General features: G+C 39.3%; 1 protein-coding gene across 6 annotated transcripts in view; it reads left to right on the plus strand.

The window, feature by feature from the left end:
- The window catches only part of phf21b (PHD finger protein 21B), a 202565-nt gene extending 188220 nt beyond the window's left edge, over positions 1 to 14345 (plus strand). For 5 of the 6 annotated variants that reach the window (XM_072552353.1, XM_072552352.1, XM_072552348.1 and 2 more), the window contains 3 exons: positions 1566 to 1641; positions 5764 to 5867; positions 10028 to 14345. In XM_072552353.1, the coding sequence (XP_072408454.1) occupies positions 1566 to 1641; positions 5764 to 5867; positions 10028 to 10267 (420 nt within the window). In that variant the 3' untranslated portion in view covers positions 10268 to 14345. Of the gene's footprint in view, positions 1 to 1565; positions 1642 to 5763; positions 5868 to 8508 lie in introns of all 6 variants that reach the window. The other variant, XM_072552354.1, reaches the window with a different exon arrangement.
- Positions 14346 to 18024: the final 3679 nt, after the last annotated feature.

The following is an 18024-nucleotide window of genomic DNA, read 5'->3' on the forward strand; positions in this document are numbered from 1 at the left end:
TCAAACAGATTTGAGAATCTAAGTTTTTAAAGTACTTCATAATTTTTCTTTTCCGATCCTTCCTAATCCACACTCATAGTCCAGTTCCTTTTCCTATAACACATGCACGCAGCCTTTCACTCAGCGGCCCTTCTTAAGCCAACCCCCCGCACTGCCGCCACCACTCGCTCAGAAGACCCTCTTCCCAACTTTCTTCTCTGACACCATGTACTTGCACATGTTCCCACTAACCCATCTCACCTTTTCTCAACACCTGGTGCAGTTGCTAGTGCCTGTGAAGTTGGGTTTCAATCCTAAGGTATGGGAGCCTGTACCATAGATGGACAGGAGCAGAAACACAGCAAAATGTGAGACCAATACACTTTCTCCTGACTCAGCTGCTTGATCACCTGGTTTTCCCTGCAATCGGTCAGTGACTCTGTAGCATTTGCTGCCCTCTGCCTGTGCCTGGTTTATGCATAAACCAAATTTGTAGATGTGGAACAGAGAGAAAGAGTATGAAGTGGATTGGCCATCCATGTAATAGAAAGAAAGTTGGAACCTCTACTATCCATGACTCCAATCTGCAACAAGTAACTCAGATTTTGAGTGATCTGTAACACAGCAGTCCCACAGTACTTTTCATAGTCTGATGGAAAAATTATCTCAGCCATCTAAAATACCTTTCAATAGATCACAGGTTTATTCACTGATCAATGCATTTTATTCTCACGTTGCCTTTATTCTGTTTAAATAATGGTTCTGTTTAAATAATAGTATGTTGTTTGTTTCTGATGAAGGATTACATTTAAAGCATTAACTTGTTTGTTTTATTCTTAGGTGCTGTCTGATTTCCAGCATTTACTGCTTCATAATTTCTGGTTGTGTCAGAAGATGCAGCCTAATTATCAGAAGTTGTAATAGGAAATACAAATAATTTAAGATCTGGCACAAAGTTTCCTGAGCTCTCTTCCCAAAATGTTGTTATAGCTATGTTGCTATGTTTTCTGTGCAATCATTACTTACTGTCTCAGTTATCACCTGGAACAACCACCTCCCTTCTCCGTCTTGGTCAGTGAAGGTTGAACAGTGGAATAGAATCCAAATGATGTGTTGAATCAGGAACAAGTTTTTTCCTGATATACTACCAGCTGCTTGTCAATATGCATGAAACACTTCCCACATCTCGTGCACATTGCATCAGAGAACCATGTCCCCATTACAAATGATTCATTTCAAGAAGTAAAGAAGAGAAAGGTATCATGTAATGATGAGAATACCATGTTTACCTAATACCAAAAGGCGAAGAACCTTCTTATTTTCATTGAAATGGCTACCGTAGTTTCTTCCATAACAGTAGTCACTACTTGGAATTAAATAATTGTTTATGACATATACCTGTAAGATCTTTATTAAAAAAAGAAACTATGTATAGAAACCTTGCTTTTGGGCAAATCAGAATGGAGAGCTGTAATTTTGGACCACTTTACCTTTTATAATCAGTAATCCCAGGGCCAGTCTGTGGTAGTTTTAAGAGTAAATCATTTTACTTCTGTCCAGAAAATGTGTGTCTCTTGCTCATACAGGTATTAAAGAAGGAAGATAACGTATCATGGCCTGGAACCCTCGCTATCGTCCATTCCTATCTTGCACATAAAGCGGGTATGAAATGTAGTGCATGTTTGATACCAGGAATGGCTTATTAGTTACAGACTGATAAACTGCTAATGTCACCAGTGTTCAAATCCCAGACCTGAATGACATTTGCACTCCATCTTTCCAGGAAAATTAGCCACATTTTAAACTCACCACCAAGATGTAAAGCTTGCACTTTCGATCAGCTGCATTTTATAGAAATTGCCCAGTTTCATTTCCATTTAAGTAAATTTAACCAAAAAGGTTGGGCGTTGTTTATTACTGACCTTCAATGTTAGTTTTATGTTCAGGGGTAGTTGAATGTCTACCCCTGTGAGTTTCTACTACTCATGAGAGGGCACTGTACTGCAATAGAGGAAAACTAGTGTGCAGAATTCCATCATGTTTAGCAAATTGAATGATCTAGTAGTTTGGCTATGCCATCAAAGTGTCTCTAAGCTGAACATCCTAATGTCCAGAGGCACATGTGTTGATCTGGAGAGTGTGGAGTAGAAAAGAAATGCATGAAATCTGCGAGACCTTGGATTAGCACTTTGATAGACAAGAGCTGAATTTATTATTGTTAATACTGATAAAACGGCATTAGGGCTGTGAGCAGGACATTCTTCATTCTTCTTGAGTCTCTGACTATTGCCTTCTGTCACCAGGATGATTTTTTTAAAATCTAGAAGCTTTTAGACCACATCTACCTTCCTAGCCTCTGTTATTGTCATTTTGAACTAATCAAAGTGAGGTGTGCAGGGAAGGCAACAGTTCTTTCCAATTGTCCCACATTACAATTGAAAAGTTACTGCCCCATGATATTCTCTTTCAGAAAATAAATATGCCCAACAAATAAAGAGAAAAATGTTTGAATGACCATGTGAAAGCTGAATTTATAATTAGAAGGCTGATGAATTTGGATAGCAGTACCAACTTGGAATGGCTACTGAGAATGCAAGTGCAAGAGAGCTTAATTAGCATGCACAGCTGAAACCAGGACAGAATTGGCTTAATAACTTAATGTTTATTGATATAATTCCCTCCAACAGTAAAGAATGAATAAGTTACTGAGGCCAATGCTTCAATAATGTAATTAACACATTTTAGGCAAATATCTCCAAACATAAACATAAATATATGAAATTATGAAATTATGATTATGAAAAATTTCTTGTGACTTTCTTATTTTAAAAAACAGTTCCGTATTTGTTCAGAAGCAGTTGTAGTTGTGAGTATGTTCACCAAGCTGGGATGTTGATTTGCAGACGTTTCGTCCTCTGTCTAAGTGACATCTTCAGTGCTTTGGAGCCTCCTGTGAAGCGCTGCTGTACTGTGTCGCTTGTAATTTATTTGATTCCGTTCCTGCTACTTCCGGTTGTCTGTTCAGATTGTTCATTGTCGTGGCTGGTATATTAGGTCTCAGTCTATGTGCTTGTTAATAGTGTCTGTGGATAAGTGCCATGCTTCTAGAAATTCTCTGGCTGTCCTCTGTTTGGGCTTGTCCAATGATTGTTGTGTTGGCACAGTCGAATTTGTGGTCCTTGATGTCTATGTGTGACTACTAGGGGCACTTGGTTGTGGCGTTTGGTAGCTAGTTGGTGTTCGCGGATGCGATTGCTAGTTGTCTGCCTGTTGGCCCTGTATAGTGTTTTGTGCAGTCTTTGCATGGAATCTTGTAAATTATGCTTATCTTGCACATGATGAGTATCAGGTCTTTTGTCCTGGTGAGTTGCTGTCTGAGTGTGTGGCTGTCGGTTTATGGGCTGTCATGAATCCCAGTGATCGGAGAAGTCTGGCTGTCAGTTCTGAGGTGTTTTTATGTAAGGTAGCGTGGCAAGTGAGTTAGGTAGTGGCATGTCCTCGTCACATTGTCTGTTAGGCATCTGTGGATGAAGTTGGGGGATATCCATTCTTGGCGAATATGCTTGAGAGGTGTTCTTCTTCCCTTCGTAGGTCAGGAGTGCTGCAGTGTGCTGTAGCCTGTTTAAACAGGGTCCTAATGCAGCTTCTCTTGTGTGTGTTCAGGTAGTTCTGTTGTGGTTCAGGACCTGGTCAGTGTTTATGTGGCTTTTCTGTACACTTTTGTAGTGCATTAATTGTTCTGTGTTCTTTTCACCATCACATCCAGGAATGCGAGTTGATTGTTGTTTTCCTCCTCTCTCGTAAATCTGATCCCTGTGACCAAGGTGTTAATTTCTGTTCTCTGAATGATAACAAAAGTGTCATCCATATATCTCATCCAAAGTTTGCGTAGGATTTGTGGAAGGGCTGCTTGTTCCAGTCTTTGCATCACTGCTTCTGCTATGTGCCCCAAGATGGGTGAGCACATCGGTGTTCCATTGATCTGTTCATATGTTTGGTTGTTGAAAGATCCTATACCCATCATGTGCAAGACAAACATAATTTGCAAGATTCCATGCAAAAACTGCATGCAGCATTATGCAGGACAACAGGCAGGCAACTAACAATCCGCATCCACAAACACCAACTAGCCACTAAACGCCATGACCAGCTGTCCCTAGTAGCCACACACACAGATGACAAGGACCATAAATTTGACTGGGATAACACAATATCATTGGACAAGCCAAACAGAGGACAGCCAGAGAATTTCTAGAAACATGGCACTAAGCCACGGGGGCTCAATCAACAAGCACATAGACTAGATCCAGTATACCAGCCAGTACAATGAACAACCAAAACTGGCAACCAGAAACAGCAGGAACGGAACCAAATAAATTCCAGAAGAGACAGTACAGCAGCGCTTCACAAGAGGCTCCAAAGCACTGAAGATGTCACCTAGACAGGGGACTAAACATCTGCAAATCAACTTCCCAGCTCAGTGAACAGAATCATAACTACGACAACCGGCACCTGAGCTACAAATCTTTTCGCAGATTTGATCTTCAAAACCTAATTATATATAGAATTTATATATAGAATCCCTACAGTGTGAAAACAGGCCCTTTGGCCCAACAAGTCCACATCGACCCTACAAAGAGTTTATCACCCAGATCCATTCCCCATACATTTCCCCAGACTAATGCACCAAACCGACACATCCCTGAACACTATGGGCAATTTAGCATGGCCAATTCACCTGACCTGTACATCTTTGGACTGTGGGAGGAAACCTGAGCACCCCGGAGGAAACCCACACAGTCACGGGGAGAACATGCAAATTCCACACAGACAACTGCCTGAGGCTGGAATTGAACCTGGGTCCCTGGCACTGTGAGGCAGCAGTGCTAACCACTTGGCAAAGATGAAATAATTGAGATATTTTAGTTGTCTCATCAGCAGGGCAGCATGATGGCTCAATGGTTAGCACTACTGCCTCACAGTGTCAGGGACCTGGGTTCAATTCCAGCCTCAGGCAATTGTCTGTGTGGAATTTGCACATGCTCCCCGTGACTGCACGGGTTTCCTCTGGGTGCTCCAGTTTCCTCCCACAGTCCAAAGATGTGCAGGTCAGGTGAATTGGCCATGCTAAATTGCCCATAGTGTTAGGTGTATTGGTTAGAGGGAAATGAGTCTGGGTGAGTCAGAGGGTCACTGTGGACTTGTTGGGCCAAAGAGCCTGTTTCCACACCGTGGGAATCTAATCTATTCTAAAAAAGCCGTGAGCAATGCGAGCTACATTTGTTGCCTCCCCTAATTGAACTGATAGTTTGTTTGGTGAATCAGAGGACAGATACATGAGTCGCTTGGAGTCCAGAACATATAAGAATGGTAGATGTATTTCTCTAAAGGACATTGGTAAGCCAGATAGGTTTCTGCAAATAATTGATGATGCTTGTCATTGTTCTCATTGATGAGACTAGCTTAATAATCCAGGTTTGTTAATTGAATTTAAATTCTACCAGTTGCCATGCTTGAATTTGAGTCCCTGCCTCCACAGCTTTTAGTCTGGGCGTCTACATTACTGGTTCAGTGATATCACCTACTATTCCATCCTCTCCTCATAGCCAGCAGATCAAAAATACAAACATGACTGAGATGGAATATGTGCCTATCTGATTGTTCTATAATTGTCTGTAAAATAAAAGATGTTTGTAATTATATATAGTTCTAATAACTTTTTAAAAATTTAAATGATTATGTTTAGAAAAATGAGTATTTTTTATTTTAATGTTGCATTCTCAGTGAAAGAGGAGGAGAAGAGGAAGCTGTTAAAACGAGGGAGCGAATTAAAGAGTGAACATGAACAACTGGAGATGAAGGATAGGCTGCTCAATAATGCTGTTACGGTGAGATTACATCACTACTTCTCTCCCCTATGTACTGGTTGTAATGAAATGTCCAAAGAATCCATTATGTATTTGTTCCATCCCATTCCTTTCTCTTTCCTGTTTTTTTTCTCTTCCCTTCTATCTAGTAATAAGGGATTGCATTGCATATTTACTATTACAGTTAATAAAGCAGTACAGGTGAAGCCGCAAGCTCTTCCCTAACTGTAACCTGGAGTAACAAAGCAGAATGTATACATTTGCACAACGAGATCAGTCCTATTAATTACATCTTTCATTTATTCTCCATTGCCCACCCTTATCCTCCCACAAACCTCTGTTCTTGTGAAACATTTCCCTTCATATGTCTGTTGAAAAAGTAATTAAACTTTGGTAATGAAGACAGGTTCCAGTACCGCCATGATTACAGTTCATCAAGCTTGCAACCATGTAATTGGACATTCAAAATAGACTTACTGATTCACTTGAATTTATTTTATTATAGTATTCAACTTAAAAGTTTTTTTTTCATTTATGACTGGCAATCTTTGAGCAGTTAATGTAATAGGACAAAAATCATATTCTCCCTCCTTTTGCAAATATGGCTTCCTTGAAGACGCAACACATCTCATGCATACAGCTAGAGATGAGATAAGACCATATTTGAAAAGAAGTTTATTGTAGTTTAATTATTTAAGTATTTAAAAACTACAATCAAGTAATTCTGTAAGATTCTGTTCCACTTGCAAAGATAGAGTATAAAGGCAATAGGAGTATACTTAAGAGGGAAATTAGGAGGGCAAAGAGGGGACATGGGATAGCTTTGGCAAATAGAGTTAAGGCGAATCCAATGGGTTTTTGCAAATAAATTAAGGACAAAACGGAAACAAGGGAGAGAATAGGGCCCCTCAAAGATCAGCAAGGTTGCCTTTATCTGGAGCCACAGGAGACAGGGGAGATACTAAATGAGTAGTTGTATTAGTATTTACAGTGGAAAAGGACATGGAAAATATAGAATGTAGGGAAATAGATGGTGACATCTTGCAAAATGTCCAGATTACAGAGGAGGAAGTGCTGGATGTCTTGAAACGCATATAAGTGGGTAAATCCCCAGGACCTGATCAGGTGTACCCTAGAAGTCTGTGGGAAGCTAGAGAAGTGATTGCTGGGCCTCTTGCTGAGATATTTGTATCATCGATAGTCACAGGTGAGGTGCCGGAACACTGGAGGTTGGCTAACATGGTGCCACTGTTTAAGAAGGGTGGTAAAGACCAGCCAGAGATCTATAGACCAGTGAGCCTGACATCGGTGTTGGGAAAGTTGTTGGAGGGAATCCTGAGGAACAGGATGTACACTTATTTGGGAAGGCAAGGACTGATTAGGGATAGTCAACATGGCTTTGTACAAGGGAAATCATGTCTCACAAACTTGATTGAGTTTTTTGAAAAAGTAACAAAGAGGATTGATGAGGTCAGAGCGGTGAACGTGATCAGTAAGGTATTCGACAAGGTTCCCCATGGGAGGCTGGTTAGCAAGGTTAGACCTTATGGAATACAGGGAGAACTAGCCATTTGGATGCAGAACTGGGTGAAAGGTAGAAGACAGAGGGTGGTGGTGGAGGGTTGCTTTTCAGACTGGAGGCCTGTGACCAGTGGAGTGCCACAAGGATCGGTGCTGGGTCTACTACTTTTTGTCATTTATATAAATGATTTGGATGCGAGCTTAAGAGGTATAGTTAGTAAGTTTGTAGATGACACCAAAATTGGAGGTGTAGTAGACAGCGAAGAAAGTTACCTCAGATTACAATGGGATCTTGATCAGCTGAGCCAATGGGCTGAGATGTGGCAGATGAGAGTTTAATTTAGATAAATGTGACGTTCTGCATTTTGGGAAAGCAAGCCTTAGCAGGACTTATACACTTAATAGTAAGGTTCTGGAGAGTGTTGCTGAACAAAGAGACCTTGGAGTGCAGGTTCATAGCTCCTTGAGAGTGACGGGTAGATAGGATAGTGAAGAAGGTGTTTGGTATGCTTTCCTTAATTGGTCAGAGTATTGAGTACACAAGTTGGGAGGTCATCGTGCGGCTGTACAGAACATTGGTTAGGCCACTTTTGGAATATTGCGTGCAATTCTGGTCTCCTTCCAATTGGAATGATGTTGCGAAACTTGAAAGGGTTCAGGAAAGACTTACAAAGATGTTGCCAGAGTTGGAGGATTTCAGCTATAGGGAGAGGTTGAATAGGCTGGGGCTGTTTTCCCTGGAGCATCGGAGTGACCTTATAGAGGTTTACAAAATCATGAGGGGCATGGATAAGGCAAATAGACAAAGTCTTTTTCCCTTCGGTGGGGGAGTCCAGAACTAGAGGGCATAGGTTTAGGGTGAGAGGGGAAAGATATAAAAGAGACCTAAGGGGCAACTTTTTCACGCAGAGGGTGGTGCATATATGGAATGGGCTGCCAGAGGAAGTGTTGGAGGCTAATACAATTGCAATATTTAAGAGGCATCTGGATGGGTATATGAATAGGGAGGGTTTGGAGGGATCTAGGCCAGGTGCTGGCAGGTGGGACTAGATTGGGTTGGGATACCTGGACAGCTTGGATGTGTTGGACCGAAGGGTCTGTTTCAGTGCTATACATCTCTATGACTCTATGACTATTTCAGATATCGAACACCACACAGTACTTTGCTTTCCAGAGGAATGAGGTGTTATCAAAAGTAGGTGAGGAACAACTGATTTTTAAAAAAAATTGCTGTGGTTATGCTCACAGTGAATAGTAAAGCAACTGTTCTTTTTATAAATAACATTAATTTGTGCTGTTTTAGATCATAAAATGTCAAAGATGAAATCACATATCAAGAGTGCAGCCTCAATTCCACTGTCAAGGTAGATTGTAATAGAAGAATATGACAATAGCAGCATTGATTTCAGTGTTAAAGAAGTAATTGGAAGAATGTTTGGGTGACATTAGTGAAGAATTGAGTATCAAGAAGTTTGTTTGCTTTCATATTATGAATACTGTATAAATGTTGTTATATGAAATGTCTGTGTACAATGCTCAAAGTTTGGGAGAAGATTTGTAGCTCGGATGCTCGTTGTTGTGGTTCTGTTCGCCGAGCTGGGAATTTGTGTTGCAAATGTTTCGTCCCCTGTCTAGGTGACAACCGGAAGCAGCAGAGACAAGCCACTATAAATACTGGAGGAAACATCACCGAAGCGCTTCACAGGAGGCTCCCAAGCACTGAGGATGTCACCTAGACGGGGCGAAACGTTTGCAACACAAATTCCCTGTGTACAATGCTGTTTACAAATCTAACAGCTGACTGTCATGTTGATCATTCTTTATTTGTCAACCATGTCATTTGTAAATGCCTAATTTCACTATTTCTGATCTGTTTTCCATTCTATTAGTCTTACAATTTGTTTTGGCCATACAAATTCTATTATACAATTACATTATACAAGTTTCAAACAACTAATTGTATTGGATGCAGCTAGTAATCATGCTACCGTATCAGCACAAATTTACATCCCAATATTTGTCGTCCTCCTAATACAAACAGAATTCTGCATTTTAACACTGGGGGATGGTGATGCACGGAACATCAAGGAAGGAAGTGATTTTAATGTTTTTGTTTACGAGGGGTGAACTAATACTACGGGAACACATTCTTGATGTTTATCATAGTAAAGAAAGAGCAAATACTCATTAGTATATAACCCGCAATAAGAAGTTATATTTAACAAAGTAGGTTTGAAAAATGATATTTCAAGGATGTGAAAAAAATGAATCTTAAAAATTGTTTCCACTATTTTGAGAATTGGTATCGAGAGGAAATAAACTCAAGATTAAACAAAGTAAAGGTGAGTTACAAAAATTGTAATTATACCAAAGGCTATTAGAGCATGAAATAAGTAGCTGTTGAGACAGAGGTTACCATATACAGTAATTTAAAAGGAAACTATGAATAAAATTTTTAGAATAAAAGAAGGTAAAAGCAAAACGAATTTGAGCAGTGCTCTTCGCTGAAAGTCTTACTGGGCTAATGGGCTGTATAGTCTGTTATGTTATCAGATTGTATTGTCTATATGTAGGCTAGAAGAGTGATTTGTTGAGTAACTTCCTAATTAATGAAATATGCCAACTGAAGAACTGTTGTCTAACTTTTATTTACTTAACAGAAATGTTTAGAATTGAAAACAAATCTCATAGCTAAACAGAAAGGAACTCAGGCCTCTCTGGAGCGTGTGAAAACCTTGATTAGACTGATGCAGAGTGAGCAAGTGATCCAGGTTACAATGATGACAACCACAGCCACCTCTCGAGCATCTCCGTTGGTTTCCCTCCCATGGATCAAGCCTTCCGCTGCCGTAGGGACCACTCCAGCCACCTTGAAGCAGCAATCACAAGGAAAGAACTAAAGAAACTGGACAAATTCATATTTAATTGCTATCGTTTGGGAATATTTACACAATTTTTTGTGTGAAAAAGTGGGGTTTCATAACTTATCGATGCAGTACAGTATGCAGAGACTGTTGGAGCAAAGAAATGCACCATATAGGTAGTTTGTACTGTGACTGCAATTCTTTAAGCTCCCACTTTGAGAGCTGAAGAGATTTTAATTTTTTTAATTTTATTTTTATGTTGGCCTTAACCTCCTGATTCTGGAACCAGAAAATGGCCGTTGAAAAGGAGTTTTTGACATCCCCCCCAAACAGGTGTTTTGAACATCAGTTTGCCTCATGGGAGAGAGAAGAAAACAATGGAACATACTGCAGTAGATTGACAATTAACTCAACAAAACTGTAATATATAAAGCATTTTCCTTTGAAATGGGGATTTTTTTTAGGACTGTACATTACTGTAACTAAGTTCAAACATGCAAGACAATGTCTGACATATTTATTCAGGTGAAGCGCAAAAAATTGTTTTATTGTGTATGTATGGGTCTTCAGAGCATTCAAACAAAGTTTAATTTTTCAGTATTAATATAGGTAAGAAACATATTTAAAATGAAGTATGAGGTTAGTATTTAAGGTGGGATACTTAGTACAGTATTTTCCTGCTGATGCCTATGGAACATGTTTTATCAAGTATTTAAAGGATACAAATGCAAAGCATTTTTTGCAACTCCTTATTGTTGACATTTTTTGTGCAGATCTATATAGTAGGTATCTTAGGGAAGCCATGTTTTCTTTTTTTTAGTATTTTGTTGGTTTGCCAGATTTATATTTAAAAATGCCAAAAATGTGTTTCTTCCTCCTCCAGCACTGTATTTGTAAAAGTGACAGTTTAGCAAACCCTGGGATAGTGATGACATTTGGGGAGTTGAGGGCAGGGGTGGAAAGATGAGGGGATGTTGCTACATGGTACATGAAACTGCCTCAGAATCATTACAAATAATTGACATTTAAAATGTCAATGCTGGAGTCAAGGGACACAAATTTGTAAAGGGTTTGCAGCTTTCTGTGGACCTTTTTTCCTTTCATATTTCATAAATTATACTCTAGTAGGCTTTGATTAATTTAGGACTGCTACTTGATCCACTAGCTAGTCTTCCTGACAATAAAGGGTCAGCACCTTGGGAGGCCACAGCTATTTGGCATGGGAAGCTTTAGGTCTGCTCTGGCAGTGCATTGTCCCTTCAACCATTTTCACAATTCCGGGAAAAACTGTGCAGTGCAATGCAAATCTATTTTATTACAGTCAACACTTCAATGAACAAGATTTTATATTCTTTTACTGGTGAACAAAAATAAAGAGAACCATAAGATGCTACTGGTTTAATACCAATATGCATTCTGATGTGATTGCAATGTAAATGTTTCAGGTTAAATGTTTTTTGATGACTAAAGAGAAAACAAATTTGTTCAGTTATAAGATATTAAACAGTTGAGAGTTTTTGTGGAGGGAAGGGCGAAAAGAGAAGTCTTGCCCTGTTAGCGTAGATGTTCAAAGGAGCTGTCCAGTGGATAGTGTGCATTGAAACTGAATTCATCCTAATTCTGCCAATGTAGTTCTTTTTTTTAAAGAAAATTAAAACTGAATTGTGAAATCTGCTTGTACATGCTTTTATGAAACCATCTACTGTCAGGTAACTTCATCCCATATTCCAATGAAAGAAATGCATTGACTTTTTTAGCATATTTGAACAATCAAACCACTTAACATTCCCTTTTGAGTGCCCCAGTTGCTGAATTCAATTTGAACTAATATTTTCATTACATTACATATTTTCATTACAAAAAACACGGAAGAGTATAAATAATATCAACTATCAAGCCGCTCTCTTTATCTCTATATATATTGATAAAAGAGACTAAAAATTAATGTTTGTCCTGCTGGCTCCTTAGACCCCTCAATTTGATTGTTGAAATCAAACGTACAATGTGGCATCTCTATTCACAGCAAAGTCATCCCCTCCCAAACCCCACTTCCTTTATGAAATAAAAAACAAATACATATGGCTGGAGAATGTTGTCCCCTGCAGTTCTCTTTTGCTTAGGCCCACCCACAAATTGATAATTTCAGTCACAGAAGTGTACTGTTTATTTCTGATGTTAACCACCTCAAAAATCTCTCAATTTTACATTCTGACAATGTACCAAGTTCAGTGCATGCAAGTGATGTGTATAAATTTTTGGTGATTTTTAATTTATCTAATGGGAAATAATTTTAGTATTTTACTTGTACAGGGTTCTTTCAAGCTCTACTTAAGAAGAAAAGACATAATTTTAAAATATAGATAATAAATCTGCACTTCATAGTTTTCAGGGTGAAATACAATATATTGTACTAGTATAGTGGGGCTCCTGTTTGTAGATACATTGAAGAGTTATACAGTGCCCATACTATGGGTGAGTTTTTTTAATGCTCTACTGCTCCTGGGATACTTGACTATAAGTTGGAATTTGTGAAAAGAAAGGAATTCCAAAAGTAGGAAGCCAAAAAAATTAACTCGCTCAATTCTAAAAGTCTGGATTTCTTCTTTGTGTTAGGCCTTGTCCTCTTACTCCCATTTTCCAATCAGAAGCATTTCTCAGGTAGAGACGAACCAAAATAGATGATTGGAGTGCATGGTATTTTTAGGCCCAATAGCTAAAGTGGAGTAGTACTTTTCTAAAAAAACTATTTACTCCTTTTTATTACAACTCATTTTAAACTTTAAAGGAGCAATCACTTATCGTACTCTAAAGAATTCTTGTAATTTGATAGTAGCTCTCTAGCAAGTGCCACTATTTAATTTTACTAAAGTTTTAATGCATAATTTTTATTTTTAAGAGTAGGTAGTCTAATATTGAGGAGTTAAGTGGAAAAAGGAGAATTATGTGATTTAATTGTGTGCTAAAGTTTGTTACACAAGTAATATCAGATTCTACATTATTACAGGGTGGTTGAGTAAATCTTTATTGAAATATTTAAAAGTAGTATTGTAGTTTCAGGTTTGAAAACCTTTACTTTCTTGCTGGAATGTTCCTTAATATTTGCTAACAAAAGTCAGCTACAAATATAAATTAGAAAGAATCTGAAAGAAATCAGTTACATAGTATTTTCAACATGCTGCAAGCATGCATAAACACACTCAGGCTTCTCAAAAGCACACTGCGTTCAGTGCAAAGATTTTGACAGCATTCCAAATGTGTAGTAGTGTATTGAATGCGTGATCTGTTACCACAGTAGCAGAATAATCTTGCACTAACTATCCTAAGGTGCCATACATGTAAGAGCCTTAAGTAACAAATTTCTGTTGCAATTATTTTAATATCCCACTACATATTCATGTATAACTGAATGATGGTCAAGGATATCACTGAAGCATTGTTATATTCATGCCTTCTATTATGTTGCAAAATGAAAAGACTTTACAGATTACACCACTTCACCAGAAGAAATATTTTGTATTGATCATCTGTTTATTCCAATTTCATGCTTCTTCCAAGAAACCTACAAAACATTATTTCAGTGAATATAATTTGTTTTTATTTATTTATCTGAGTAAGTAATTCACAACTGATGCAGAAACTGCTATATATATGGACGGCAGATTAATTTTAAAAGATGCAAAATAACAAACTGTATTTAATTTGTGCTGTAGATATATTTGATTTTTTTTCTTCTGAATGGGCCTTTTTTTTAGAATCCCTAAGCCAACAAGCATGCAGTGCCTTTAAAGGCAGAAATTTAAGAAGGGCGAGAAAGCACAGCCACACCACCTCATAGAACATTGTAAATACAATTAGGCGGGAGAAAACATGGTAGTGCTTGTGATCACGTTACAATTGATTGGGTTACTAGGTTAATCGATGTACAGAAAATACAGTAGAGAGTAGGATGCCTGCTCTTCTAGTTTAAAGAGGTTCACTTGGCGGAGCAGTGCTAAGCAGATTAATGGAACTAAGAAACATTGTCACAGTTGTTTATTATGTAAAAGAAATGTCTTAAATAAACTGGGACAAAGAGAAAAGAGAAAAAAAATTAAAAATTAACATTGTATCATTATGCAAATGGTCTTTTTTTCTGTTTTCACTTTGAGTTTTGTCACACTGTTAAATGTGTTTACCATGATTGTTTATTTCTAGTATCGTGAACTTTCAAATGCAGATTACACATTGCATCTTAGTTTTATGTGATAATTTCTAAATTACAACTGCTGTCAATCCTCCATTTGTACAAATAGCCTGAAGTTGAGAATTGCCAGTATTTCTTTCCACTGCTTCCTAGTACCTTCCATTTATTTATTTTATTAAAGTCACATCTGAGTTCAGAAATTCAATAAATAGAGAGATGCAATCTGTGCCACCTTTCTGTAGTATTGCATGCTGTTCCTGGTTATTAGATTTGATTTGTTCTGATTCTTTACCTAAAATAGAAGTCCAGCTGTATCTGAAGTTTTTGCTGACATTGCTTGTTGCTTGTGTGCATGGAACAAAATATTTAGATGGGCATTAGTGCTTTCCTTTTTCCTTAAAATATGATAAAGATGCACACTAACCACTGGATGGGTGCTCTACTTAAAGCAAAAAGTTTAAAATATATAATTCTAAGTAATCACTATTGAATGAATATTCTTTGTTACACATTTGTAAGAAAACACATCAGTATTATACTGTTCTACTACTTTGTTGATATCTGTGTGGCTCTGCCCATGGAATGTGGAAGATCAAAGTACAAATGATATGTTGAGTGGATTTGTGAGCATTTGTTTTAAGGTGTGGTAGTGTAGCAATAAAAAAAACATAAAAAGCATTTTAAAAAAAAGCTTACCACAAGATGCAGAAAGTGTTCAGATGACAGATTTGTAAATGAGTTACATTTTTCTTTAAAAAAATTCCATGTAATTACAGATTCTTCATGTAATGGCAAAAATATTCTGAATGAAAATCAAGCTGTTTGTTGACATTTGGTGCTTATTGTATTTTTTCCCCCTCCTGTTTTGTTTTAGACATGCACCCACCAAAATGTTATTTTGTTTGTTACATACCTGATCCATCTCAGATTAGAATACTGAGAGGTGGATTCTGGTAGCTGAAGATCAAACTCACTGTACCAGAGAATACAGCCTCCACATTTTTACATGTTTTTTATTCTCCCCTTGGCCCACCTTGCATGATTTATTCACTCTTTATAGTTTATTTACTGTCAGCTATTCTCTAACTTGTACAGATATGACTATTATCAGTGTGTTAATCAATTAAGAGTACTGAGATGACAGTTACTGACAATTACTAAGATTTTGCTTTCCCAAGTAAGAGTGCCTCTATTGAATCAATATTTCAAACTATCTCAAAGGAATCACCTGGGTAAGGGAAATTAACTTAGATGTTTTATATATCACTTATAAAAGATGAGGGCAGGATTTTATCAAAGTAGATCTGCATTCAGCAGGGACAATGAGCTGAGCTAATGGAACCTTGGCCTTGTCTCTTCACATGGCATTAGCATCTCTGGTTTTGATTTTCCTGACCAGAGAGGGTGGCCAGGATGATGCACCAAATCTGTCAAAGTAACAATATCTGGTGATAGAAACCCTAGCAGGCCACCAAATGGCTGAATTTGTGCAGTAATCCCTGGTTTCATCAACTGGACTAGTCAAGGGAAAGAAAGCAGTAGGATTAAATAGACCATTCATAAGTTGCCAGACTGTAACAAGTGAGTTACCATAAGGATTGGTGCTTGGTCCTGAGCTGTTCACAACCTGTATCAATGACTCTGATGTAAGGGGGCTGGAAGAATACAGCAAGTCAGGTAGCTTCAGGAGATGGGGAAGTCAGCGTTCCATGTATAGCCCTTCTTCAGGAATGGAGGTGTGGATAGGAGAGCTGCAGATAAAGAGGGAGGGGAGAGTTTTGCATGGGGAGGGGTAGTGAAAGGTGATAGGTATGACCTGGTTGGTCGATGGGAGGGATGAATCTGGCTGGAAGGAAGGGGTCGGTAGGTGGAATGGAAGGGAGGAGGTAGTCTGGAAAGGGGGGGTCAGGGGATGGGTGAGAAAGGTATTTGAAATTGAAGAACTCAATATTGAGTCTTCCGAGCTGGAGGCTGCCCAGGCAGAAGATAAGGTGTTGTTCCTCCAACTTGCAGTCTGTTTCACTGTGGCAATGGAGGATGCGGAGAATGGACATGTCGGAGAGGGAGTTAGAAGGGGAATTAAAATGGACGGTGGCTGGGGAGGTCAGGCTGGCCCTTACATACCTGGCTGAGATGCTCGGCAAGACATTCCCTTAGTTTACATTTGGTCTCCCTGATGTAGAGAAGACCACATCAGGAGCACCGTAAGTAAACTAGGTTGGAGGGGATGCAAGTGGACATCTGTCTAACCTGGAAGGACTGTTTGAGGTCCTGGTCTGGAGGTGAGAGAGGTGGTGTGCTGGCAGGTTTTGTATCTTTTATGGATAGAAGGGAGGGTACAGGGTGGGGGGTACGCTGGTAGGGAGGGTGGCATGAGCCAAGGAATGATGGAGGGAACGGTCCTTGCAGAAGGCAGAGAAGAGTAGGGAGGGAAAGCTGTTCTTGGTGGTGGGGTCTAGTTGGAGTTGGCGGAAGTGTTTGAGGAAACATAAAATCAGACCGCAAATTGGAGGAACAACACCTTATCTTTTGACTAGGCAGCCTATAGCCTGGACTACTCAACGTTGAACTCTCGAATTTCAAATAACCTTCCCACCCATTCTTCCGACTCCCTTTTCAGCCTGGCTTCCTCCCCTTCCATATCTCTGACCGACTCCTCCTTCCAGCTCCCAACTGGATTCATCCCTCCCATCAACTACCAGGTTGTACCCACCACCTGTGTTCACCTATCACTAGCTCACCATTCTGCCCCTTTCCCCAACCATAACCCTCCCCTCTCTCTCTTTATGTGCAGCTCTACCTTACCCCACCTCCATTCCTGAAGAAGGGTTATACTCAAAACGTTGACTTCTCCACTTCCTGATGCTGCCTGGCTTGCTGTCTTCTTCCAGCCTCCTGCCTTCTACTTTGGATTTCAGAAGTTGCAGGGATTTTTTGTCTCCAAACGTTAGAATAGCAGAGAAGGCTTAAGGTACCAAATGGCTTATTCCTGTGTCAAAGTTTGTAACCACAAGAAAGGAAAGAAGCTCCAAGAATACTGCCTCTGATTTCCCTTTTGGCTTCGAACTATTGGAGGGGTGGGGGGGGGACAGGTATTTTTAAGAGCAAGACTCTCTACCCTGTCATCACCAGCAAGAAAGGCCACCAGATCAACTGGCAATCAGGTACTTAACTGATGACTTAGTAAGCATCTACGTCACCCTGGTCCCAGGACAGTAATGTTCTTTCCCACCTCAGGCCATTGGTTGCACAGCTGTACTGAGGACTAGGATCAGCAAAAAGGTAAGTGATTTCGTAAGATGGATCCTTGATTGGGGAAAGGGGGATCAAGAGCTTTGGCGCTGAAGGCAAGGTGGTGAAATGTCAGTAGTTACCTTGAAGCTCTCTATGCATGTCCTCTGACCAGGGCAAATCAAAGCTTTGCACCCTCATTTTGGTCAGCAGGCTGTCATGTTGTAGGAGAGGGAGTTCCACCGACCCAGCGACAAAAGAACAAAGATTTAAGTTCATGAATTTGGGAGACGCTATCAAGTGAGCCTTGGCGTTTTGCACAGCATCTTAAGGATTGTACACATTCCTGTCATAGTGTCAGTATTGGAGGGAGTGTCTT

The sequence above is a fragment of the Chiloscyllium punctatum genome, chromosome 32 (genome assembly GCF_047496795.1).
Source record: "Chiloscyllium punctatum isolate Juve2018m chromosome 32, sChiPun1.3, whole genome shotgun sequence".
NCBI classification, from domain to species: domain Eukaryota; kingdom Metazoa; phylum Chordata; class Chondrichthyes; order Orectolobiformes; family Hemiscylliidae; genus Chiloscyllium; species Chiloscyllium punctatum.